Source organism: Tupaia chinensis, unplaced genomic scaffold (genome assembly GCF_000334495.1).
Source record: "Tupaia chinensis unplaced genomic scaffold, TupChi_1.0 Scaffold000674_2, whole genome shotgun sequence".
NCBI lineage: Eukaryota > Metazoa > Chordata > Mammalia > Scandentia > Tupaiidae > Tupaia > Tupaia belangeri.
Genome location: NW_006160198.1, coordinates 590287 through 616417, shown reverse-complemented (window position 1 = coordinate 616417; position 26131 = coordinate 590287). Strand labels below are relative to the sequence as shown.

At 37.7% G+C, this 26131-nt stretch overlaps 1 protein-coding gene across 3 annotated transcripts in view; it reads left to right on the top strand.

Annotated features, from left to right (window-relative positions):
- Positions 1 to 26131, top strand: part of GCA (grancalcin) — a 48064-nt gene that overhangs the window by 15688 nt on the left and 6245 nt on the right. The window contains exons 1-3 of one of the 3 annotated variants that reach the window (XM_027776514.1): positions 7246 to 7453; positions 11822 to 11995; positions 22480 to 22549. In XM_027776514.1, coding sequence (XP_027632315.1) covers positions 7427 to 7453; positions 11822 to 11995; positions 22480 to 22549 — 271 coding nt within the window. In that variant the 5' untranslated portion in view covers positions 7246 to 7426. Of the gene's footprint in view, positions 1 to 7245; positions 7454 to 11821; positions 11996 to 22479; positions 22550 to 26131 lie in introns of those variants that run through there. The other 2 variants (XM_006160266.3, XM_014592331.2) reach the window with 2 other exon arrangements.

The window sequence follows — 26131 nt, the reverse complement described above, 5'->3', positions numbered from 1 at the left end:
GTAGGGCTTTATTTAGTCACTCACTCATTCACTCAGAACTACATAAGCACTGTGGCTTGTCAGTTTTCTAACATGAAAAGTAATCAGGTCATGTTTTGTTTTAAAAATATTCTGTAATTGTTTTGATCTGTGTCTACATCCACTATACAAGTTATTACTATCTTAGTTTCCTCTTGAAATGTAATTGGTACTACTTATTTTAGAAGATTGCTGTGAAGATCAAATGTGATAATGTGCAAAATAGCTGTGAACAGTATCATATATAAATAAATAGATTGTAATTTTTTTCTTTCTTATTACTAGGCCTATATAGTTTTACATACATAGGGACAGGAGGGAGGTCTTATTTCACACAAACATATAAGATCTGAGGACTAGTGTGGCAATGGGATGATAACTTTTATCCAGCCCATAATGTTTAAGAATTAGGCCATTTTCCTGTTTTCAATGAAATTATTTTTAATTTTTTTATAATAGGAATTCTCTAACTTCACTCATATTATATAAAAGTTACCAACCAAGAGGATAAGCACCAGCAAAAAAAAAAAAAAAATCATTAACATATTTAGACTCTATGTTTCTAGAAAGTCAGTTTTGTAAGCCTATACTGAGTCTATATAATATCCATAGGGATGTAAGTTATATTTAAGATTTAAGATAGGTGTTTCTCTGAACTTGCTTGAGCAGCAGATTATTTTATTGAGGCTATAAGTCATAGAGTTTCTTCTCTTATTTAGCATTATTATGAACACACATTGTGATCAGTATTATATATGACATTTCCCAAGAAGTTTGCATGAAATCCACATTGCTTAACAGGACTGAATAATCAAAGCAAGGAGGTATATGTGTGTGTTTATTCAGAAAGTATACCACTCATCACCTTCAGAAGAGCCCTGTTGACACTTTCCAGGTATGCAATTCTTATTAAATTACTTCATATTTTGTGCTTCTTCCAAAAATACTAATAGTACCACAATTAGAAACAGAAAAACTATGTTGTTGATAGCATAGCTGAACAGTCAGTTTGTTAACTTTGTCAGTTTGATAAGTAGATACTTAAGGTAATAAACAGTAAATACTTATCTTTGTTTTATTTGGGAAGCTTATTCTTTTCTCTCCTCTCTGGTAGGAAATTATCCTTAGGCAGTTCCTTTAAGAAACTGGTTTGTGGGACCAGCACAGGTAATGGCTATGTCGCTGGACTTCCATGTAGTTGACCACGGTTTGAGTCCCAGACCCGGTGGCTTAAACTCACGCCGGGCACGTGTGTGTGCATGCCCAAGATCCTGAGAAGAGAATGGAGAAGGGATTGCAGCGTGGCCATCCCCCCAGGGAGTGATTTCTCACTTTCTGTCTTTCTACCTCTGTCTGTCTGGCAAGCACATGTGCCCTATAGCAAAAAACCCTCTCCAAAAAAAAAAAAAAAAATAGGTTTGTGTTTTCAAACAACTTACTGAATGACTTCATTTTATACTGTCATATTTTTATGCTTTATGCAAGTAGAACATAAATAAACCTTCTATTATTTTTATTAAAACAAAATAAATAATTTGTAGAGAAAGCATGATTTTTGCATGTATGTCAATTAAAGAAATCCATGTGAATACATTTTAGCATGAAGTAGATAAATAATTACTAGGGTGGCTCCAAAATAACAAACTTGACATAATTGTCCTTTCTTCCTCATTTTTCAGACGTGTGAGCTATGAACGGAATTGCATTCCTCCCCAAACCTATACTCACAAACCCTAACCCCCCCATGTCATGGTATTTGGAGGGGAGGTTAAGAGGTCATTTGATTTAGATCAATTCATGAGGTGATTCTTGTCTTTTTGAAAAGAGATAGAAGAGACTTTACTTATGTTCTCTTCAGCTTACACACCAAGCTAAGGCCATGTGAGCACACAAGGAAACATCCCAGGGAGAGAGTCCTCATCAGACACCAAACCTACAGGCACCTTGATCTTGAAATTCCAGAGTCCAAAACTGTAATACATTTCTATTTTGTAGGCCACCCGGACTATATTATTTTTTCCTGGCAGTCTGAGCTGACTGACATACTGAGTGTATGCTTTCTCAAGTGCTATATAGATGTGGAAGTTGCCAGGATCACATTGCATATATAGTGGGTTATACCTTTAATCTTTTTTCTTTTTTGGAGAGGTTTATGCTATAGGGCACATGCGCTTGCCAGAAAGACAGAGACAGAGAGTCAGAAAGTGAGAAATCACCCCCTGGGGGGTGGCCACGCTACAATACCTTCTCCATTTTCCTCTCAGGATCTTGGGCATGCATGCATACACACCTGGTGTGAGTTTAATCCACTGGGCCTGGGACTCAAACTGCGGTTGACTACATGGGAATCCAGGGACATAGACAATACACATCTGCGGGGGTTATACCTTTACTCTACTAGGTTACAAAGCTATTCTGTATTCATATTACAAATTATTTATGTATTTCTTCCTTCAGCAAGAAAGCAAGAGGGGGGAAGAGAGGAAGAGAAAGACAGAGAGAGAGAGAGAGAGAGAGAGCAAGATGGAGCCAGCATTCCCTAATAAGGTCCTGAGGCTGTGATCCACTCCCAGTCTTCAGTCATCCCCAGATCATGGGCAAGTGTGGGCCCAACATACTAACATACTTAGGGACTTGAACATACTTGCTGGACTTGAACATTTCCGTGTGGAATTGCCTCACAGAGCATTGCATTTTACTGCTATGTCACCATCTGACTCCTTATTTATAACTTTTTATGGCCATTGATGCTAAAGAAGATTACTTAGGTCTTTTTCACTTTCATTACCAGCATTAGTAATTAGTTTTCATATTAGGGACATTTTAAAGCATTGCCCCTCCATCTCTTCCCAACCTGTCCCCCAAAATAAGCTTTCTTCCACTGCTCATCAGTTGCTGCATATGTATCAGGTGAGGAATAACAGGTCTGTTAAGATGGAAATACTGGGCAGTTTGTTGTCTGAAACACTCTCACCAGTATGCTGTTCGCTCCAGGCATCCTATAAGGTCAGCAACCTACCTGATAAATCAATAGTCTCTCAGGTGTCTGAAATGTCACGTATTCCATATTGATTCTCAATTTGGTTTCATCCCAAACAGTTCCTCCCCAAGTCTTCCCCATGTTATTAAGGGTAAATCCAAAATACCAATAAATCCTGCTGGCTATAAGCTAAGACCCTTCAGTCTATTATCAACACAGCTCAAAGAGTAATGCTTCCTGTGTTAGTCATATTGTGTCCCACTTAGGCTCCAAACCCTTCAGAGGCTTCTTATCTCACCAAAAGTATAAAAGAACTTCATCACAGTGGTCTGTAAGGCCCAGCTTATTCTGTCCCAAAGTCCCTGATTTGTAACCAGTGCTCCCCCTTTCTCTCCTGCTCAGTCTGCTCCAGACTCACTGGCCTCCTAGTTGTTCTTTAAACACTTCAGGCAGACTTCTGCATGGGAGTCCCCTCCTACGGATACTTACACGACTAACTCCCCCAGGTCCTTTAAATGTTTGTTCATAGCTAATGTTCTTAAATGAGTACTTACTTAGTACTGCAAGTACTCTATCATCTCCAAACTTTTACTTCACCTTGCTTCAGTTTTCCTTTTTATTTCAATAGCACATATATTTTTACATAGCATTTGATTTACCCATTATCTTTACTTATTACTGTCTGTTCTTCCTGCTACAATGTAAGTTCCACAAGAGCAAGGATACTCCTCACTCCCATCAGCATATTTTTCCCCATCTAAAGTATTGTTTCATTATGTGTTTTCAAAAAATCATTGTTGAATTAATGAGTTATTCTATCTAAATGAAATTGCTTAGTGATATAAATTAGCTCTATTTATGTTGGTTTTTATTAGCTAGTATGTCTTATTTTAGGATGTAGTATATAAATAATTTCTAAGAGGGAGTAATGCTGGCTCTGGGACTGAGGTTTGCTCAGGTGCAGTAAAAGTTGTAATCTTAATTTCCTATATCTGGGTCCCCTTCCCCAATCTTACAGGGGGGAAGAGAAAGCAAGGTGGCAATCGATAGGAAAGGGAACCAGAATTAATTTCATGTTTATATTGTGTTGATGCATGTGCAGAATATTAATTGACTAACTAAACTGACGATAAGACAAGGCCATCAGGCCAGCCCATGGTCTGGTGATTAAGGGAACTGGATCCCAAATGGCCTACTCTGTAGCTCAAATACCAGCCCAATGGCCTGAAAAACACACTGGGTGCGAATGTGTGCATAGTCAAAATTCTGAAAGGAGAGAGAAATGCAGGAGAAGGGATTGTGGTTCATGTTCCATGAGGGTTGTTTTCTTGTTTTCTCTTCATCTCTCTCTGTCTGGTGAATACACACATCCTCTACAAAATTTAAAAAAAGACAAGACCATCAATATTAGGAAGGAATTCTATAGGTAGACATAATCATGTGAGCTTCATGGTCACCCAAAGTATCCTATGTGAGAGAGGTAATTAGCTCGGTTAATTTTAGTCAAAACAATGCATTTTCTTGCTAATTCTCTAGTTACTTTTTCACTGCCCTTTTTAAACTCTTTAAACTCTTTATTTCTTGTAGTATAAATAATATTTATTATATTTTCAAATACTATGGGTTGGGGATGGAGAAGGGAAACTACACTTGAAAAGACCAGTCTGTGCCTAAATTGCCCAGGTTCTAATCTTAGTATTGATCCTAATCATACAATGGCGGGTAAATGAAATACACCATACTTTTTTCTCCACCACACTTTTCACATTTGTAAAATGGAAATAATCATCATATAAACTTGGTAGGTTGTTTTGAGACACCTCACAATACCCAGTGCCTGTTACAAAGTGTTTAGTCTAGACATAGCTATTTTATTAATATTTAAGCATTTTGTAAAAGAAAAAACATATAATTGATTTTTATATCAGTAAGGCAATTTTGATGAGAAGATGTATAAAATTTCTGAGTTAGACTAATATTGTAAGTGTAAACACTTAATCCTCTCTAAGCATTTCCTTTTATTATTATTATTTTTTTTTTTGGAGAGATTTTTGCTATAGGGTGTGTGCATGTGCTTGCCAAAAAGACCGAGAGAGACAGAGAGACAGAGAGCAAGAAATCACCCCCCAGGGGGGTTGGCCATGCCACAATCCCTTCTCCTCCATTCTCCTCTCATGATCTTGGGCACGCACACACATGTCCCTGCCCTGAGTGTACACCACTGGGTCTGGGACTCAAAGCGCAGTCAACTACATGGGAATCCAGCGACATAGCCATTATGCCAATTGCTGGTCCCAGCAATTCTTTGAATAATCATTTGGGATACAAGGCTTTGTTCTTCTTTCTGATGTTTTATTAATTTATTCTTTATTGAGCTATACATTCTTTCCTCTTAACAACAGGTTTCAATATACCCCTCCTACTTCTTCATTTATGCCATTGGCTATGGCATTATAATTTTATTATACTTACTGTTTAAAGCATTTCTTACTGTGTTAGAGGAAATAACTGACACTTTGTCAAGAGTACCATGTACATGAGCAACCTTCCTTCCTTTTGCCTCTTCCTGATAGAATTGTTTCACAAGATGCAGTATGTTCCTCCTCCATAATGTGGCTGAGCAATATTATAGTTCCCCAAGGTTGATTTCCTCTGCTAATAATTAATACTTTTAAGACACATATTTGTTCTTGTCTTACTGTTCAAAGATAACTTACTGTCATACTGGTCTGTTTGTTTTTAAGCTGAAGCTGTAGCAGTACTGTTCTTTTAAAGCTAGAGTTACAAAATATATTAGAGTTCCAGAGAAAAGTGGACTTGTCAATTGCTATTACTTAATAAACCAAAATAATCAAACATTTAAATTTTCACCTAATGATAAAAACCAAGCTATTCCTCTTGGTGTAAATAATTAGGAGGTACATTTTAGGAGTTTGTTCAAAGTTTGAGTCAATGGCAGTGTTGCCCAGAAATATACAGGATGTGTATAAACTCTAATAATTTTTCAGTCTAAGTGCATATTTCATGCAATCGAAGGCAATGCTGTGACTATGGTTAACTGGTTAAATAGAGCTTAAACAACCTTTAGGAAGTAATGCATATAGACATGCTGCCTTGCACTGTGGAAGGCTGCTATTTGGCTGTTGGATGGCTGACAGATTGCTTTGCTTTAGGGAATTTTTGGCTTTAGGGAATTGCTATAGATAAGGCCTTTTCCCATCTGTACTTCGTACTTTTTGATTTTCCTTTTGAGCTTTCTATACATTACACTGAGAACAAGAAGATGAGATAAAAAACATGACAAACATCTAACTATTCAGTCTAATGTCTAACAGATTTTGCTGCTTATTTTACTCAGTAAAAACTGAACTGAAACCGAGGTGGAGAGTGAAGAAGGATAAGCGGAAATCTTGCCTTCCAAGTTTCCCTCTCTCCTCATACCTTGACTTATGCACAGTTCTTTCTCTTCTGTGTCCTCCTTAGACTGGACCCAAGGAGCAGATCAGCAACATGCAGTGTTTGGAACATAAACTAAAAGATACTTATTGCTGATGGCACAATGGTTATGTTGCTGGATTTCCATATGGCTGAGTGTGGTTTGAGTCCCAGCCTGGAAGGCTTGAAACTCATGCTAGAGAATGGAGGAGAAGGGATTGTGGCATGGCCTTCCCCCTGGGGGTGGGGTGGGGGGGGGTGATTTCTCGATCTCCTTCTCTGTAACTCCAGCAATCTCACATGCCTTATTTACTTGAAAATCAAATATAACTAGATTTCTTTCTTTCTTTCTTTTTTTTTTTTGCTAAATCTGATAACTCTGGAACAGATTGCAAGTAAGTTTTATGTTAAATTTGGCGTCACATGGGTTTCAGATCAGAAGCGCTCTGCTTGGGGCCCAGGTGTGGTGTGGTTTCAAAGTTCTAATGTGACATTAACTTTACACAAAAATAATTGCGTGTAAACCTGCAAGTTTTGAAACTATTATATGTGTATTTGCAGTCTTGCTTTTAAAAAGAGCAGGAATAGGTTAAAAGCTGTCAGAGGTTGGCCGGATTTGGGTTTCTAGAAAGAACAGAAACTTAGTAGCTCACAGCCTGGGAACCTTTCCAGAGAGGGTAGGAGGCTCTAGATGAAAAGGTTTCTTTGGGGCTTAGGAGGAGAGAGCGCGAGAACTTGAGCAAGCCAATCGGAGTCTTCAGGGGTGGGGCTAGACACCGGGAAGGGGCGGGCTCCGGCTGTCAGGTTGGTGTCGAAGGGCGGCAGTGAGCCAATCGGAACTAGGCAGGGCTGGGCTGCCTCTTGGAGGGGGCGGACCCGAAGGCCTGGCCAGTGAGCCCTTTAGCCTCACCTGCACCTGCCCTGCACCTGCACCTTGGTACCCGCTGAGAGGTCGCGGACTCCACTGCAAGGCTGACGCTCGCGCTGCTTGTCATGGCCTACCCGGGATACGGAGGAGGGGTGAGTCCTGGTCTCCTCGTCGCCGCCTCCGCCCTCGCGGGGTGTGGCGCCTCTTCGACCGATGCTAACGTGCCGGGTCCTACCTTTGCCCCAGGTCCCTTCGCCCGGGTCTGGTACTCAGTGGCGCCAGGGCTCAGAGCTATGTGGGAAACCTGAACCGGGGGCGAACGTGGAGCCCCAGGTGTTCTTGTCCCTGGTGATCCTTACCGAGCGTCCTTGCGCAGCCGAGGGAGTGATGTGTGTTGAGAGATTTATTTCCTGGAATGGAGAACGACGCACCATTTTCTTGTTGCGATACAGTAATCTTTTGTGGTCAATTCCACTTACTCCACTCAGTTGTGTAAGAGATCCTCTTTGTGAAATTTTGATCACTTCTTGTTTTATAAAGTTCTTTACGAATATGTTAAGATATAAATACTTCACATCTTTACTATCATATCAGGGGCAATCTGTTCTTCAGACTTTTCCCCCCCCCTCCTAAGTGGAGGTGTTTACTCTCTTTTATATACCTCTTTATTCTGTATAACCTTTGACAGTTGGAAGTTGTAAATATAGTATCCTGGTGGCAAACCCCTTTTTAGAAAGGCACCCAAACTTTCTCTGTTGTCAGTGATTTATCTCCAAAGTGAGAGGAACACACTCAGTGCGAACAAATTAAGTGTGCAGGATGATCCCTTGGAGTGTGGATATATGTTTTTATATGCTAAAATGCAATGACCTAGTACTGTCTCAAAATTCTTTTAGAGGTAGGAAGTAAAACATTAAAAGGACACTGACATAGGGTATGGTCTTGAGGGAGGAGGTAGAGTTTTGTGTATAATGACTTCTCTCTCTCTCTCTCTCTTTTTTTCCAGACCCTTGTGGCTTGCTGTAGTTTATATGTGCAGGGTTTCCCAAAGTTCTAGATTGTAAGAGAAGATTTAAAAAGTTTGCAGAAAAATAGAATTACAGTATAAGTCAATTTTAGTGCCAAAAGATTGGAATCCATGCATAGTTTTTTCAGAGTATGTATTTTCTATGAACATTTTGAATACCCCTCACATATTCCAGTTTTATATAAAGTAAGTGTCACAATTTTGCCAAGTAGTTTGAAAATTTTTGGGAAGAGAATTAAAGATCAAACATAATACCAACAATTCAAAAGCATCCAAAAAACACAACAATGCCCTTACTGACACCATTTCCAAGCTTTTCTTCAATCACATTGCCAGGTAATAACAATTATAACCTAATGGTCCATTTGACTCATTTGAAACTGTCAAGAAGGTAACCTGAAATATGAATTTATGTAAACTATGTTTAAGGATTAACCTTGTTGGACAAAGGCCACAGTTCTCCTGTACATGGGTCCTTCCACATGGGCACTTCGGCTTCTTCCTTGTGTGTTGGTAATGTTCTGAGAAAGAAACAATAGTTGCAGTCCTTATTTTTTTTTTTTTTAGGAGAGATTTTCACTGTAGGGCGCGTGCGCTCGCCAGACAGACAGAGAGAGACATAGAGACATAAAGCGAGAAATCACCCCCCAGGGGGGATGGTCACACCGCAATCCCTTTTCCTCCATTCTCCTCTCGGGATCTTGGGCATGCACGCACACGCGCCCTGCGTGAGTTTTAAGCCACCGGGTCCGGGACACGAACCGCGGTCGACTACGTGGGAGTCCAGCGACATAGCCATTACGCTAACTGCTGGTTCCCCATAGCTGCAGTCCTTTTGAAGTATTAAGCTTGCAATCAACATAGTGGGTTTTTTACCATGTTCTAACAACTAAAGCTCACACAGGCCCAGTGAGATTCAAGCAAATGCAGAAATAGTTGTTGCTTTTGGATGGGAGGGGTGGCCAAGAATTTGCAAATACTTTAATTTGACCAGCTGGTTGGGAAAGAGAATACCGCAAACTGGAAAGAGGTGGTAGTTATTCCTAAAGTCAGATTCTTCATATAATACTGCTTGCCTGACTTTGGTTAAAAACAAGGCATAGTATTTGTGTTGGAAAAATAAATGTACACTGTAAAGATGTGATTAATTGTAAATAAATTAACAAAAAATTTAAAAATAAACAAGGTTTTTGGAGCCAGCAGGTGGCTTGCTGACCAGGTTTGACTCTGTGACCTGGCTCACACTGGGCACGTGCATGTGTATGCCTAGAATCTGTAGAGGAGAATGTGACCATCACCACTGGACGGAGGGGGAGTGATTTCTCGCTTTCTGTCTCTGCCTCTCCAGGGAGCACAAGAGCACTGTAGCAAAATTCTATAAAAACAGAAAGTGTATGTTCCTCAAGGCACAAAGGGCCCAGAATTTTTCCATATCCATGATGTTAAGGTGATTTCAAAATAATATCTTATGAAACTTTTTATTTTCAGTGTCAGAATGGGTCAGATTGCCTAGCATGAGGTTATAAAAAGTAGGAAGTTTATTCCTCCCCCTTGAGTCAGTTCTTAAAATTCATATAAGTCCTATTTCATTTGTACTTTGAAATATATTGGGGTAAAAGTGTTTATAGCATTTGTTTTTGCATCCATAAGAAACATGTTTGTTTATATATTATATTATGAGGTACATAATTTCCATGTGTGTGTGAGTACACGTGTGTATTTCCTTCAAATCCATTCATAGTATTATACTGCCTTTCTTCTTCTTCTTCCTCTTCCTCCTCCTCCTTCTCTTCTTCTTCTTTTTGAGAGAGAGACAGCGAGAAATCATCCTCCCCTCCCCCCCCCCAGGGGAATGGCCACACAGTAATCTCTTCACTCTCCTCTCAAAATTTTGGGCACACATCCACACTCCCAGAGTGAGTTTTAAGTTGCTGGGTTGAGGACTCGAACCGTGGTTTACTATGTGGGAGTCCAACTATGTAACCATTACACCATTGGCTAGTCCCTGCTCTTCAGTTTTCATTCTTGAAACTGGCCAACTCTTTGCTGGTTAGTCTTTTTTCTTTTTTCCAAGAATTATTTTTAGTCTTTAATGCAATACATAGTTTAAAAAAAATATTTTATTTAGCTTTATTTATTTATTTACTTATTTTTTAATTTGACCAGAGAGGGATAGAGAGAGAGAGAGAGAGAGAGAGAGAGAGAGAGAGGGGGTAAGCCACCAGGGGTGGGACTTGAACCCAGGTGTTGTCCAGCACCCTTAACCACCATGCCACCTGCCAGCCCCTACAATACATAGTTTTAAATGTTTACTGTTTTCTTTCTCGTACCTCATGACTTTATAATCTAGTGTTTGACCACTGCCTTGAACACACATCCTAGAGCTCCAGTGCTTCCTCTGTGCCTTTGTCCTTCCCACAGATGCAGCTAGTCACACTACTTGCAGGCTCCTCCATTATGTCTTTTTCCCAAATACTTGCAGTTCTTTTTTCTTTCTGCCTTTTGGCAGTCTGCTCTTCATTCAAATATGCAGGTCAAGGAAAATTATTGTTCAAAATGAAATAATGAACAGTTTTGATACATTGTTCTTCTTTAGACTTTAAAAATGCTGAGTACAGTGTAGGTATCAGAAATATATCCTAGGTCCCAAAGTGAAAAGAGAGAAACAGTAGCCATATCAGGAAATAATTAGGTATGTGAATTTTATAGCTTCTTAAATACATGGTTTCCTTCTTACTGTCTTGACCTTGAAGTTTCACGTCCTAAACTGCAAAAAGAATGTGATACTTCTATAATTTATAAAGTTGTTGGAAAGTCAAGTAACATAATAGGAAGGGAGTATATAAACTAGAACTTAGGATATTAAAAAAAAAACTTACTAAATATTAGCTGGCTTTAATTATTGGTATTCTTGTTATTCTTATTCTTACTAGTTTTAAAGATGGCTGTTGTTGGAATTATCATTTTATTTATTTATTTTTCTTACTGTGCTTTTTAAAAAAGTGTTTTTTAGGGGATGGGGTGGGGAGGTGGTTGGAGAGGGTATTTTTGCTCTGTGCATTCCTATGCTTAGGTCACATTTTTCATTGAGTTCCCATATATTCTTCCAAGAAAGTGTATGTGTTCAAGTGTGCATCTTAGTTTTACTGTAAATGAAACCTTGTGTTTTTTTATTTTTCGTTCATTTAGTGATGATGTTGGTAAACACTTTATGTCTCATGTTTTTCTGTTAGATTAAGTTCTTAGAGGCTAGAACCTTTTTTTCCCTTGACATGTCTTTAAATGCTGAATAACTTTGAATTGAATTATTTCTAATTATAGAATATCTAGCATTTTCTAGTTACAGCTTTTTTATGTTATAGTTAAGTTTGGAAGCTTTTGGGCAACAGTTTCAAGTTTTACTTTTTAATGGACTTACTTTTAAACCAAGTTTAGTGGATAACAGGTATATATACGTATTGTTAATCTTCTCCTTTATCATTCTCTTTTACAGTTTGGAAATTTTAGCAGTCAAATGCCAGGAATGCAGATGCCAATGGGGCAGCCAATGCCAGGAACAGGTCCAAACATGGTCCTTGGTGGATACTCTGGATACCCAGTTTATTCAGACAATTATTCCTCACCCGATGACTCCATATGGACTTACTTCACTGCTGTTGCCGGACAGGTGAGATGTAAAATTTATCATGCAAATTTTTGTTAAATGATTGTTACTTTATGCAATCATTTTTTGAAATTTCAACCATTTTACTTAATGTATTATTTTTAAATGTGTATGAAATTAAATTTATATTTTAAATCTAGAGTGTATTCCTGATATCAGAGGCAAGGGTACTTATACTTATTTTGTTATATAATGTTTCTTTTTTTTAAGAGTTTTTCTTATAGGGTGCATATGCTCAAGTGGAGAGACAGAATGAGACTGAGAGAGAAAAAGTGAGAAATCATCCCCCAAGAGGGGATAGCCATTCTGCAATCCCTTCTCCAATCTCCTCTCTATTTTGGGCACACCTGCACACATGCCTGGTGAGAGTTTCAAGCCACTGGGTCTAGGACTCAAACTGTGGTCTGCCATTTGGGTCACCAAATTTATTCTTTGTAATTTTATTATATTTATGTCAAATTAAGTTAATAGAATATGTACATACTCATTTTTATAAGTTATTAGTAATAAATTGTTACTTGTATTTGGCATAAAATAAATTAGTAAATATTCAGATTGGGAAGAATACAATATCAATTTATTTAAATTATTAAATTATTTAAACTACATTTTTAAAGTTTTTTTTAATCTTTTTATTTTTGGCTCTTGCCAAGATTATTCTGAAGTTCATCTGGTAGACTATGTTTAAAAATATTAGACCATACCATAATATATAATAATATAATCCAGGGGAACCAGCAGTTAGCGTAATGGCTATGTCGCTGGACTCCCACATAGTCGACCGCGGTTCGTGTCCCGGACCCGGTGGCTTAAAAACTCACGCTGGGCGCTTGTGCGTGCGTGCCCAAGATCCTGAGAGGAGAATGGAGGAGAAGGGATTGCGGCGTGACCATCCCCCCTGGGGGGGTGATTTCTCGCTTTCTGTCTCTATGTCTCTCTCTGTCTGTCTGGCAAGCGCACGCACCCTACAGTGAAAATCTCTCAAAAAAATATATATAATCCAGTTATAATAATTAGAGTAATTTGGTCCTAATGTAAAAATAAATAATAATAAAATAATACAATTATAATAATTTCAATAGTGTGATCCTAATTAAAAATAAACATACAACACAAAAGAGCAGAAAGCCCAGAGACTTACCCCTTAATTTAGTAGATGGTGAAGTTAGCGTATCATACCATTGGGAAAGAACGGGTTCTTAAATTAACTATCCTGAAATAATTGGTTAACAGTTTATCTAAAATATAGATTTAGTGCCTCATTCCATACCCTACTTCAGCATTAATTTCAGATACGTTAAAAATTTTAAAAGAAGCTATATTATTGTTTGACTCCTGTAGTTGAAATAAATAAACTTGTTTTTTACTGCTGCTATAGTATGTTTTGCAGCATGTGATATTTGTGGTTTTGTACTAAGACTTTTTAGAATAATGATGTATAGTTGTGAATATTAATGAAACATTTGGAAGCATTGTCTTGTTAAAATGTATGTTTTGGGGACCAGCAGATGGCATAATGGATATATCACTGGAATCCTACATGGCTGACCACAGTTTGAATCCTGGACCGGGAGGCTTGAAACTCAAGCTGAGCGCATGTGCATATATGCCCAAAATCCTGAGAGGAGAATGAAAGAGAAGGGATTGTGGGATGGCCATCCCCCCTGGGGGATGATTTCTTATTTTCTGCCTCTCTGTCTCTGTCATTCCAGCAAGTGCACACACTCTTTGACAAATATCTCTCAAACAAACAAAAAAAGATGTGTATTTTGTTCTTGATATATCTTGTATATATGTTTAACGATTCTGGGGGGTGGGGGAATGAAACTTTTCTGTGTCTGTGGAATTCAGTTGGTGGTTGCAAGGAGATTGTGGGCCAGAGTAGACCTTGAAAAGAGATCTATGTGTAAATCACTTGAAGAAGTTGGAGCAGAGAATCAGAAAGATTTGTAAATTGTGAATGGTTCTGGGAGTGGTTAAACAGTTCAGGAAAAGATAAAGAAAATGGCAGAATGGAGATTCAAACACTGTGCTAGTGAGCAGAAGCAAATTCACTCTTGAATCTTAGTTACAATCCATATCTCTCCAATGATGGTCAGAAGGATTTATTAAAATAGGTAGCATTTCACTGAAATATGATAAAATTTCACATTGAAGTTCTGTTTGCATTTCTAGGAATCAAGGATATACACAGAATTATGTGGCAGACATTGTATTTTGGCTACCTTGATTTCATTTACAACTTTTTTCTTTCTTTTTTTTCTGTGGTAGAAGTTGAAAAAAAACATAAAACTCACCATCTCAGGACTGGCCCGTGGCCTGGTGGGTAACGGAGCAGATCTCACATAGTCAATCTTGGTTTGAGTCCCAGCCCCTGCAACTTGAAAAGCATGACAGGCACGTGTGTGCATGCCCATATCACTATATGACGGAGAAAAGGAGAAGGCCCATGGAGGGCACTTTCTCCCTCTCTGTGTTTCTCTCTGGTGAGCATATGTGCCCTTTGGCAACTAGAAACAAAAACAAAACCAAAAAGCTAACAACAGCAACAAGAAAAACCCTTACCTTACCTTTGTGACCACTAAAGGTACTACAGGATTGTCCACTGAGAGGTAGGCACAATTTCTTTACCAAATGAAAAAAGCCTTGCTGGGAACAAACTATGACCTTTTTGCTCCTTTATTCTTCCAGCTTAGAAAAGACACTTGAAGTATGGAGGTGTAACTTAAGGAAACATGCTTAAGATAAAGACCTATGGATGGAGAATGTAGAAAAATGTAGTTTGGCAACTTTAAGGTGCTATGCAGCCTATTCTGCCTCGCCTATACTTAATAATTTTAAGTGCAGACTCAGATTGAATAATTGAACAAACAGGCTTGAAATTGGCTATCATTTCTGAATCTTGTTCTCTATCAGCCTAGCCAAGAGCAATACAGTTTTCAAATTATCCAACTAAAACTCTTACTATTTAGTTAGAAAATGCAGTTTTCTCCTACTAAGCCTACCAAATTTAATTGAGTGTTTACGTAGTTGACCATGTTAATCAGCTCAAAATGTAGGTAAAGAGATCCAAAGAGAATACTTTAATTTCCTCTGTGCAGTTTAGGAAGACATTGCTTATTTCCCATTTAGCTAAAATAACATGTTTTAATGAAATGTATAAACTAGCATACCTACAAAAAAGCTTTCTCACAGTGTTATGGATTGGATCATGGTTCGTCCCTTAAAGCTTCATGTTTTGGAGTTTGGCCCCCAATAGGATGATATTTGGGAGCTGGTGGGGTCTGGTGGCTGGTGATTGGGTCATAAAGTCATCAGCCTCAAGAATGAATTAATGTGAAACCATTCATGAGAAACCAAATGAGACAGTTTTCATGAGAATGGGATGTTACAAAAGGAAGATGGCTTCTCCGAGGTTGTCCTCTGTGCTGTCAGCTATGTTGTAATGTAGGCTGGCCCTATACCCTTGGATTTTCAAGCCATTGGAATGATGAGTTAGATAAACCTCAGTTTCTCCGTAAATCACACAATCTCAGTATCTCTTTTAGCAGTGCAGTAGTGGACTAAGACAGGTGGTGAACAGTAAAGCTGTTTGGGTTGTTTTTCTAACTCCCAAAATTCTGCAAAAGTCACATGTTAAATAGAATTTCATTCATTATATTAGGCTTTCCATATTAAAATACAATTTTTACTCAAGTGAGAGAGTCTTATATTTTGACCTTTTGAAGTAATAAGAACATGGGTACAAGTGGTCAGAATTACTATAGTTTAGCCAAGAATCAATGGGAATGGTCGTCATTCTGTCCAGCAACTAACCTTCTTTGTACTAAATACTGTGTTATGCCCTAAGAGAGAAAGACAAATTAAACTCAAATACTGACTTTGAAGATCTCTGTCTGGACAGGAGGTAAGCGTGTAGGAAGAGATAACAATAGGTAACGAATGCTAAGGGTGAATAGATAAAGATATAGCAGCACCAAGGACATCTTTGGATTTTGTGTTTGTCCTCTCTTCCTAGAACAGCACTGTTCAACACAGATATAGTGCCAGCCACAAATGTGAACAACCTATATAATTTTAAAGTCTCAAGTAAGTACATTATAAAAAGCAAATAGAGGGACCAGCAGGTGGCATAGTTGTTCGTGCTGGATTCCCACTTGACCAACCACAGTTCAAGTCTCAGACCTGGCAGCTTGAAAATTACACCAAGCTTGTGTACATGCATGCCCAAATCCAAAGAGAACTGAAGAGAAGGGATTGTGATGTGGCCATCACCCCTGGAGGGCAGTGATTTCTTACTTTCCCTCTCTCGGTCTCTCTCTAGTGAGTACACGTACTCTAGAAAAAGTAAATAGGAATCAGTTAAATGAATTTCAATAATCTTTCGAAACACAGCATGTAAAATACCTAATTTAAACATGTAACCAACACAAAAATTAATTGTATGTTCTATTTTTTGGTGTCCAAATATTCAAAATATAAAGTGTGTTTTGTATTTATAGAACATCTCAGCTTAGACTAGCCACATTTCAAGTATTTCGTGTAATATATGGCTGGTGGCTACTGAATAGGACAGCTGAAGACTATAACACTTCTCTCAGATACTTACTTGCTTGTTCCTTCACTTCCTTCAGTTCTTTCTCAGATTCACCATCTATTCAAAATATAATAGCATTTGCCTTCTCAGCCTCCTCCACACTGCATGCCCACTCTGTTGTCTTTTCCTTGTTGTATTTTTTAGCCTTATTACTATCTATGTAATTCTTGCCTTAGTATTTCCCTTCTACCATGAAAATTTAAGCTGTATTACATTTTACATTGAAGAATTTGTTTTCAATACTACGTGACAAGTGTATGAAACATAGTGTTCACACTACCATTTGCACACAGGATGGTTTTTGCCCATAGTAGGTTGATCAATGAATATTTGTGGAATAAATAAATTTCATATTCTCCCTGAGTGGAAATCATTTGTTCATTTATCTTTCCATACTTTCTTAACATACTTGCTTTTATGAGTGAGAGACAGAGTCACTACTGCCAGTGGGGACTTGACAGCATGATCCAACCCCCAGCTTCAGTCAGTCCTGAACCATGGGCATCGTGTGCCTAGTGTACTCAGGGAAGTCTCTGGATACGAACACAGAACCTTCCCGTGTGGGTCAGTCTCCTGGAGTGTAGTGCTCTACCTCTGCACGACCTTCTAGCACCTGTTGTCTGTTTCTTTGGGGGGCATTATAGTTTGTTAGGTATTTTGGAATTTTAGTTTGTAAACTTATTTCAAATGGAGTTTTCCTTATTTTTCCATCTCTCAATTTCCTTCTGTGTCATCCTTTCTTCTCCCCATGTCACCATTCTCTTCAGTAGTTCTGTGATTGTCCCCACCTGTCCAGAATTAGATTTTATGGTAGTTTAGGACTTCTGCCCAGTGATATGGCAGAGCCCATCAGCAAGTGAGGGGAAACTTAGCTGAGCATTTTAGTCCTGCTTTCTAAAGTTTCATCTTCTCAGAAGTGATGTCCTTCTGCAGTGGTCAACTGTCTACGATGTTTGTTTGATTTTGCTTCCTTTCATGAGTAGGGAGCTCTACTCCACCTCCTTGATTCAGGCAGTAAGACACAGTCTAATGTTGTATGAAGTCCTCAGAAGCAAATTCTTGTCCCTGCTGCCCCATCTGCTTCCCCTCTACTTTCTATTTTTTTTACTTCTATATTATAAACCCAGCCAGAATTCAGAGTTGGAATTTCATATAATTTAGTTGCATGCTTTTTTAAAAAAAATGGAATCTTCTAAAATAAAGCAATATGGACCTCAGATATATTTTAATTCTATTATGATTATTTTATATTATGATTATTTTCTTTCTTAGTTGCCACAGAAGGTCCCCTAACCTAAACTCTTGACATAACCTGTAAAAGTGCTGTTTGTGTTGCCAAGAGGTTAAAGTTCAGCTAGGGTAAGGCAAATGAGAGGTTTGCCTGGGATACAAAATTTAAGACCAAAAACCAACCAAACAAAAACAAACACAAAACTCAGTTATCATAGTATAAAATGCTTTAATATATTAAAATAAAATTTAATATAAAAAAGCAATCCTGAGCAATATATCTAATTTTAGAAAACAAAACAAAAAATCAGACTCTGACATTGTGCTTTCACCACTCACCTCATGTGCCTCACCTTGATAATGAACCTTGCCTGTATCAATACAAACTGTTTAAATGATAGTATGATTTTATATTTCCAAGACATTTATATAGGGCCAGTTTATGTCGTATGTTTTGGTCTGCTTGTTTTTAGAAGATAAACCCAAGTATTTAGTAGAACAACTTAAGGAAAAGAATTTCATTTTTCAGTGACTCTACTTATATCCATCATAAAACTCCCATGAGATGAAAAGTTTATAAAAGATAAGAACTTAAACTGCTCTGGCACCTTTCAAGAAATTTAATGGAGCATTTTTTAAATTTTATGGTACTTATTCTCAACTCTGATAAAATAATAAACTTATTTTTTTTTTTTGTAGGAAGAATACACATAGACTTCTGAAGTACCAGACTTACAAACAGCTGTCATCACCTTTGTCCTTGCAGAGCAGTGGATGAAGGAAACATGGGCCATAAATGAGCAGATAGAAATTTGACATGTGGAGTTTAATGTTCTATTTTATTTGTGGACAAGACAATAGTAACATATACTTCTTAGTTTCCATTTCATTCAAACAGAATTAGTGAAGTTCCTGAGAAATTTTTGTATTCTTTACTCAATTTACAATGGCTTTTCCCATGTAACTCTTGAACCAGCTATTTTTTTTTTTTACAACTTTGTTATCTCTAAACTTTGTCCTTCCCCTACAAAATAGCCTCCATATCTTTCAAGTCTCCTCCTTCTCTGTCTCTGGAAGTACAGAATTTAGGGAACGTCTTCTATGGGCAAAGTGGACTTTTGTGTGAAACGTTATAGGAGAAGATTATACTTGGAACAGAAAGTAATATCGGATCACACAGGACTGATTTGTCTTCATTTTAATTAAATTGCTCTAGATTTTTAGTAAATTCAGATTTTCTTTTCCTGAAAAGTTTAGGTATGACTCTATTTTGTACACAGTGCATTATTTTTTATAAATGAGAAAAAAAATCCTCAAGGGGAATGCCACTTTTTCACTTAACAAGAGTTTAAGAAGAAAATAATTTCTAAGTGCACTAGAAGACTTTTTAAATTACAAGAAGAAAGAAAAGCCATTACTTACCTTTGCTTTTGTTTTAGTAGTTTGTAAAGGATTGTCTTTTAAAGTTTGTCTGCAATAATTGACAACATCCTGGCATTTATCTTCATCATTTCACTGAAATGATGTTGACAGGGCAGCTGTCACAATTGATACGGTATTTTTCTGTTCATTTCTGCTCAGGACACAGAAATATGTATGTATTTTGTAAATGTCTTGGCCAGCTGGTGGTGTGGTGGTTAAGGTGGCTGGATCCCACATGTCTGACCACATGGTTTATAGTTTGAAAAACACTGAGTGCATGTGTATGGGTGTCTAAAATCCCAAGAGGAGAATGGGAGAGAAGGGATTTCCACATGGCCATTCTCCTGGGCGGTAAATTCTCTTTCTGTCTCTGCCCCTCTGGAAAGCGTGGGTGCCCTATGGCAAAACTATTGGGTCATTAGAGAAGTCATGATGTATTTTTCTGTGCAAAAATGCTTCATAATTTTTCTGATTACCCAATTTGAAAAAAAAAAAACAAACTGGAAATATAGCAGGACTGAATGGAGACACAGTGGTAAAAAGCAGTGCTCTGTGAAGCTGCCCCACGTGGGAAGGTTATATTTGGAATGAGAAGGTAATATGTGGAGACCTCCCTGAGTACACTGTTTATGTGCCCATGATCCAGAGCTGGTTAGGGGGGGTGGGCATAAATCACAGTGTGAAGACTTAGTTGGGGGTGCTGTCCCTCTCTCTCTGTCTCTGTCTCACTCATGGGAGAAAAAGTCGATAACATTTTTAAAATGTTTTTAAAAAAGTCTTGATATATAATTATTTGAAATAGTTGCTTTATGACTTCAGAGAGGTAGGCAATTGTTAGTTGAATAAAATGTGTTTCAAAAGTCCTTCCAAGGTGCATAATTTGAGGAAGAATATTCTTTTTTAAAAAACTCTTTTTAAAATAATTATTTATTTTTAATTTTATTTATTCATTCATTTATTTTATTTTATTTTGACCAAAGAGAGAGAGAGAAAGAGGGAGGGGGGGAGAGAGAGAGAGAGGAAACAAGCCACTAGGTCCAGAACTCAAACCATGGAAGGCCATGTAGTAACCTTAACCACCATGCCAACTGCTGGTCCTGGAGAAGAATATTCTAACGTATCCTCCAATCCAAAAAATATGGCTAATTTTTTTTTTTGGATGATTTTCACTGTAGGGCGCGTGCGCTCGCCAGACAGACAGAGAGAGACATAGAGACAGAAAGCGAGAAATCACCCCCCCAGGGGGGATGGTCACGCCGCAATCCCTTCTCCTCCATTCTCCTCTCGAGATCTTGGGCACGGATGCACACGCGCCCAGCGTGAGTTTTAAGCCACCGGGTCCGGGACACGAACCGCGGTCGACTACGTGGGAGTCCAGCGACATAGCCATTACACTAACTGCTGGTTCCCAAAATATGGCTAATTTTTAAGGCATAAGCTTATATCTACAGAATTTAAAATGTTATTTATGTATGAAGAAGTATGAAAAGTAAGCATTACAAAGAATATATAGTCTGTGACAGGAATTCTGTAGAGATAGTCCATTGAGAAGATTGCTGCTCAGCATTTTAAAAATTCTTATTAAAACCTCTGCAATTTTCAGAGGTTCTTTGCCAAAGAACTATTAGAATATAAGTATTAGTTGAGACCAGCAGGTGGCATAATGGTTACATTGCTGGACTCCCACATAGTCAACTACAGTTTGAGTCCCAGACTTGGTGGCTTCAACTCACTCCAGACACATGTGCATGCATGCTCAAGATCCTGAGAGGAAAATGGAGGAGAAGGGATTGTGGCATGGCTATCTTCCCAAAGGATAATTTCTCCTTTTCTGTCTGTCTGTCTCTTTTTGTCTTTCTGGCAAGTGTACACACCCTATAGCAAACACTTCTCTGAAAAAATAAAAAAAGAATTTAAGTGTTTATGATACTTCTTAGAAGATATAAATTTACTGTTGGAGGCCAATCAAGATATATAGATATATATAATAGATATATACTTTTTTGTTTCTTGGATCACATGTTTTTTGTTTGTTTTTTAAAGAAAAGTTTTTCCCATAGGACACATGAACTTTCCAGAGAGACAGTGAGAAATTACTCCCTGTGGAAATGGCCACACCACAACCCCTTCTCCATTCTCTTCTTGGGATTTTGGGCACCCATGCACATGTGCCTGGCATGAGCTTTAAGCCTCTGGGTCTGGAACTTGAACTTCTGTTGACTACATGGGAATCCAGTGATGTAACCATTATGCCATCTGCTGGTCCCAATGAGTGTTTTTTGTTGTTGTTGTTTTTTGTTTTTTTTTTTTAAGAAGTTTTTGCCTTGGGGCATGTGTGCTTGCTGGGGAGAGAGAGACAGAGACAACAAGAGGAAAAGTGAGAAATCACTCCCCAGTGGGCATGACCATGAGACGATCCTTTCTTTTCAGGGATTCTTGGGCACACAGGTATGCGCTCCTTCCCTGAGTTTCAAGCCATCGGGTCCAGGACTTGAACCACAGTCAGCCATGTGGGAGTTCAGCAATGTAACTGCTATGCCATCTGCTGGTCCCTGCTGGTTTTAAACCTCCCTTCTTGTTCCTTTTATCACTGTTTTGGATTTGTGCCAGTGTATGTGATGTTTCCAGTAAATTGCTTTGTATTGTTGTAGAAAATAGGATGAAGTATTAACATATAATGAGAATACTTAACCTGGTTCATTTTATTGTGATTCCCTGTTTGTGTTTTAAGAACTTATTTCTCATAATAGGTTAAAACAGGAATGATTGGGCAATAATCTGAAGAATATAGCAAAATACAGGGGAATTCCAAAATTTTGACAAGGGTATTGGTGGGGGCCAACAGATACATTTCTAATTTCAGTTAAAGCTTTAATATCATATAGCAATAATCTTCCCCCAAACTAGACATGAGTGGAAAGGTTTCTGAGATATTCTGAACACATTTTAGTAATTTTCCTAGCTATTTTAAATAGAAACAATGACTCAAGCAAGATACTGTTTTGAACGATTATAGGACCCAGTGAGTGTGCTATTTTTCAGAAGAAGAAAAAATAATTTATGTTGTACAACGTTCTGTAGTATTCCTTTTACTGTAAATAATTATATCTAAAATTTTATATTTCATAATTTTTTTAAAGAATACATATTTTTTGATTGGCCTCCAATAGTAAAATTACATTTTAATATGCATTTATACAACTGTGTATTAAATCTGGTTATAATTATTTTCAAACAGGATGGCGAAGTGGATGCTGAAGAAATTCAGAGATGTTTGACACAGTCTGGAATTAGTGGAACTTATTCTCGTGAGATCTTTTTTTCCTCTTCTTGGTTGAAATTGGAATAGAAAATTAATTTTTTAACTTTTTTGTCCCCACATGTAAAATAGTAATTTTTTATTACATTATACATTCACATAGTTTAACGAGTCAAATAATTTTGCAACTCAATGTGACAATAACTGTTCACTGTACTTTCCTGTCTCCTCCATGTTAAGCACACACACACACACACACACACACACACACACACACAGGAAACCTCTTTCAGCTTTTTATAACAGATTGTTTGAAAACACACTTCCAAATCTCAAATAGCATGTTTTTCTTTTCTTTTTCTTTTTCTTTTTCTTTTTTTTTTTGAGAGGTTTTTGCTATAGGGTGCGTACGCTCCCCAGAAAGACAGCAAGAGACAGAGAGACAGAAAGCAAGAAATCATCCCCCCCAGAGGGGATGGCCACGCTGCAATCCCTTCTCCTCCATTCTCCTCTCGGGATCTTGGGCACGCACGCACACATGCCTGGCGTGAATTTAAGCCACCGGGTCCGGGACTTGAATTGTGGTTGACTACATGGGAGTCCAGCAACATAGCCATTACGCTAATTGCTTGTCCCAGCATGTTTTTCTTTAAGTTTATGTACTTTTGCCATGTGAGTGAGAAGAGAGAGAAAAAGAGACTGAACCCCACCAGGGTCTTCTTCACATCACAATCCATCCCTAGTTCCAGCAAGCCCAAGTCATAGGCATGTGCATCTGTGCTTGATGCGCTAAGCGACCCTGCTCAGGGACATCCCAGGACATGAACCCAGTACTTTTTCCATGTGGCTGCAGTTGAATTACCACTGTGTTACCACCTCAAAATAGCATGTTTCTACCACTCGACTTTGGTAGTGATAATTGTAATTAATAGTTTTAATGATTGTCAATCAGTGTCCTGCAATGGAAAGTGAGGATTTAAATCTCTTTTAACCTTAACCTTACTCCCATCCTGAACTTTATAAAGGAACAGCCCCCTTCCTTCCATCCTTCCAGTGTAGTTAGATAGTAATTTTGAATACGTCGGTTTTTACCTTACTTTTACTATGGGAAGGCTGTTTATACCTGTGTCTTGAATACATATGATTACTTTTCCACTTTAATTATTTTTTCTAGAATTAAAAGTTGTCAGATATTCTATAAGTCATCTTCAATAAGTTCATTAAAAATGTGTACTATGAAAAAATTATGTGTGGATTTCAAAACTTTTCCATCAAACTAAACTCATACTTTAATTCCATACTCCATAAACTTCTTATGTCCCTTCCTACATTTCTTATCATCCTGGAGCTTTCTGATGTTCTCTTTGTATGCATACCTGTCATACTGGTATTTCTTAACCATGATTCTACAGCAATTTTCCTCATTCTCTTGACTTGGATCTCCCCTTTACTCCATTTCTCATTTTTCTAATTTAATCTTCATACTATGAAGAGACTTCATTCCGCCTGATACACACCTCAGTCCCGCCCAGTTGAGACCACCACACGCAACCTCGTCAACAGATAATAAACCTTATCTGTGTCCCACAAGTGTCTTACCTCTCCATTCTCCCCCCACCTTTCCTACGCTCTTCACTCTTTCCACTTTTTCTCTAGTGTCCATTACACTTTTTAATACTTTCATGTTTTCCAGTCTTTCGGTCTCTACCACAGAGTACAGATATTCGGTATATGTTAAGTGGAGACATGCAATGTCTCTCTTTCATAGCCTGACTTGCTTCACTCAGCAACAAATCTTCCATATTCGTCCAATTTCTATCAAATTCCAGGGCCTTCTTGTTTTTTATGGCTGAATAGTATTCCATGGAGTTTATGTGTCAAATTTTTCAATCCATTCATCTGTTCGTGGACATTTGGGCTGGTTCCATGTCTTAGCAATTGTGAATAAGGCTGCAATGAATATACATGTGCAAGTGCTTTTCCGACTGAGTGCTCTCTAATTTAATCTTTTATTTTAATTAAATAAACCATTAAGTAGCTTTTTAGTAAAGGAGCATATGGAAAATAAATTTTTGAAATTTACGTATCTGCAAATGCTTTAATTCTACCTTTAGAATTGATTATTTGTTTAAGTTTAGGAGTCTAGCTTACAAGTAATTTTCACATAGAATTTTAAAGGTATTGCTCTTTTGTTTCTAGCTTCCACCATTGCTTTATCTTTCTGTTTTTGTCCTGTATATGATTTCTTTTTCTTTACTGAAAGTTTACAAGAGCTTTTCTTTGTCTCGAGTATTTTGTAATTTCGTAGTGAAGTGCCTGCTTACATTGAGGTAATTCAGTGTACATTCTCAGTCTGGATACTTACTTGCTTTAATCCTGGGAGATTTTCTTCAATGATGTCTATTTTTTTCTTTTAGAACGCCTTTTACTTCTCATTCTACTTTTCTTTATGTTTGTTTCTGTCCTATGTATTTTTCTGGTCCTCTTGGGAAATTTCCTCAACTTTATTTTCTAAAAGTTCTATTGAGTCTTTCATTGCTGTTATGTTTTCTAAATTGAAGAGCTTCTGTACTTTTTTCATGAATATGATATTTTCTTTTTGCTTACTTATTTTAAACTTTTTTCTTCCTATATAACCTTTGTTTCCTCCAAGTTGATTTATTCTTTATATTTGGTTTGTTTTGTTTGTCTTTTATGTTTGATGCTTCTGTCAGTTGTCTGATGACACTTGGCTGCTTACACTCACTACAAAACTGATCAGAAGTTCTCAGATCTGGGTACATGTTGATTTTAGGCTCAGTGTGTGGTGATTTGGCTGGAAAATTTTGTTGTGGAAATCTGAATATCATTCTTCTTTGGGATTCCCTTTTGGGCTGGTTCTCCATTTGATCTTCTGCCTAGAAAGGAGAAGGGCACAAGCAGGGTTTTCAACTTTCTTGTAAATTGTCATTTAATTGCTTTGTTGTTAGTAGATAGCTCTATTTCTACTGAGCCTGGTTTTCTGTAGTAGTCTAGAGACCTCTCCAGAGAATAAAACTCCAGACTTTTGCTGAGGTGGGGATAGATAGAGCAGCCATCCCGCTAAATTAAGGTAGGGAAGGATTTGGGGTTTTAAATGCTACTTAAATAGGAATTTGACTGATTATTTTGTTTTTAATCTTTACCTTCATAGCCATTTCAGAAGTACTGCTTATTACTAGGCATTTTGGGTCTTCTCCAAAATAACTAGGTTGATTCTGAGCTTTTCTTATTAGAAGATCAGGAATCTGTTTTTTCAGATATAGGGTAGTTAGCTCATATCCACTCATTCATCGTCCAACTTGCAAAATTTTGCTCCATTGTTTCCTCTTCTTTTTCTCTAAATTTTCATTATACTCTTACAAAATTAAGTTTACTTTCCACTGTAATGAGATGTGGGGAGGAGGGAAAAACTTGTGGACTTTCCTAAAATGTCTCCTTTTCTACTCTTTCATCAAAAATATTTTATCTTATACATATATGATTTTTTTTTCTGAGATTGAAGACCCACTCATTTGCCAATTTAATTTTTGCCATTTATTATCATCAATTCAAATTCCTCCACTTCATGAATGTATGCAAGTTAATTTCAAAACTAAACAGATAGTTTTTA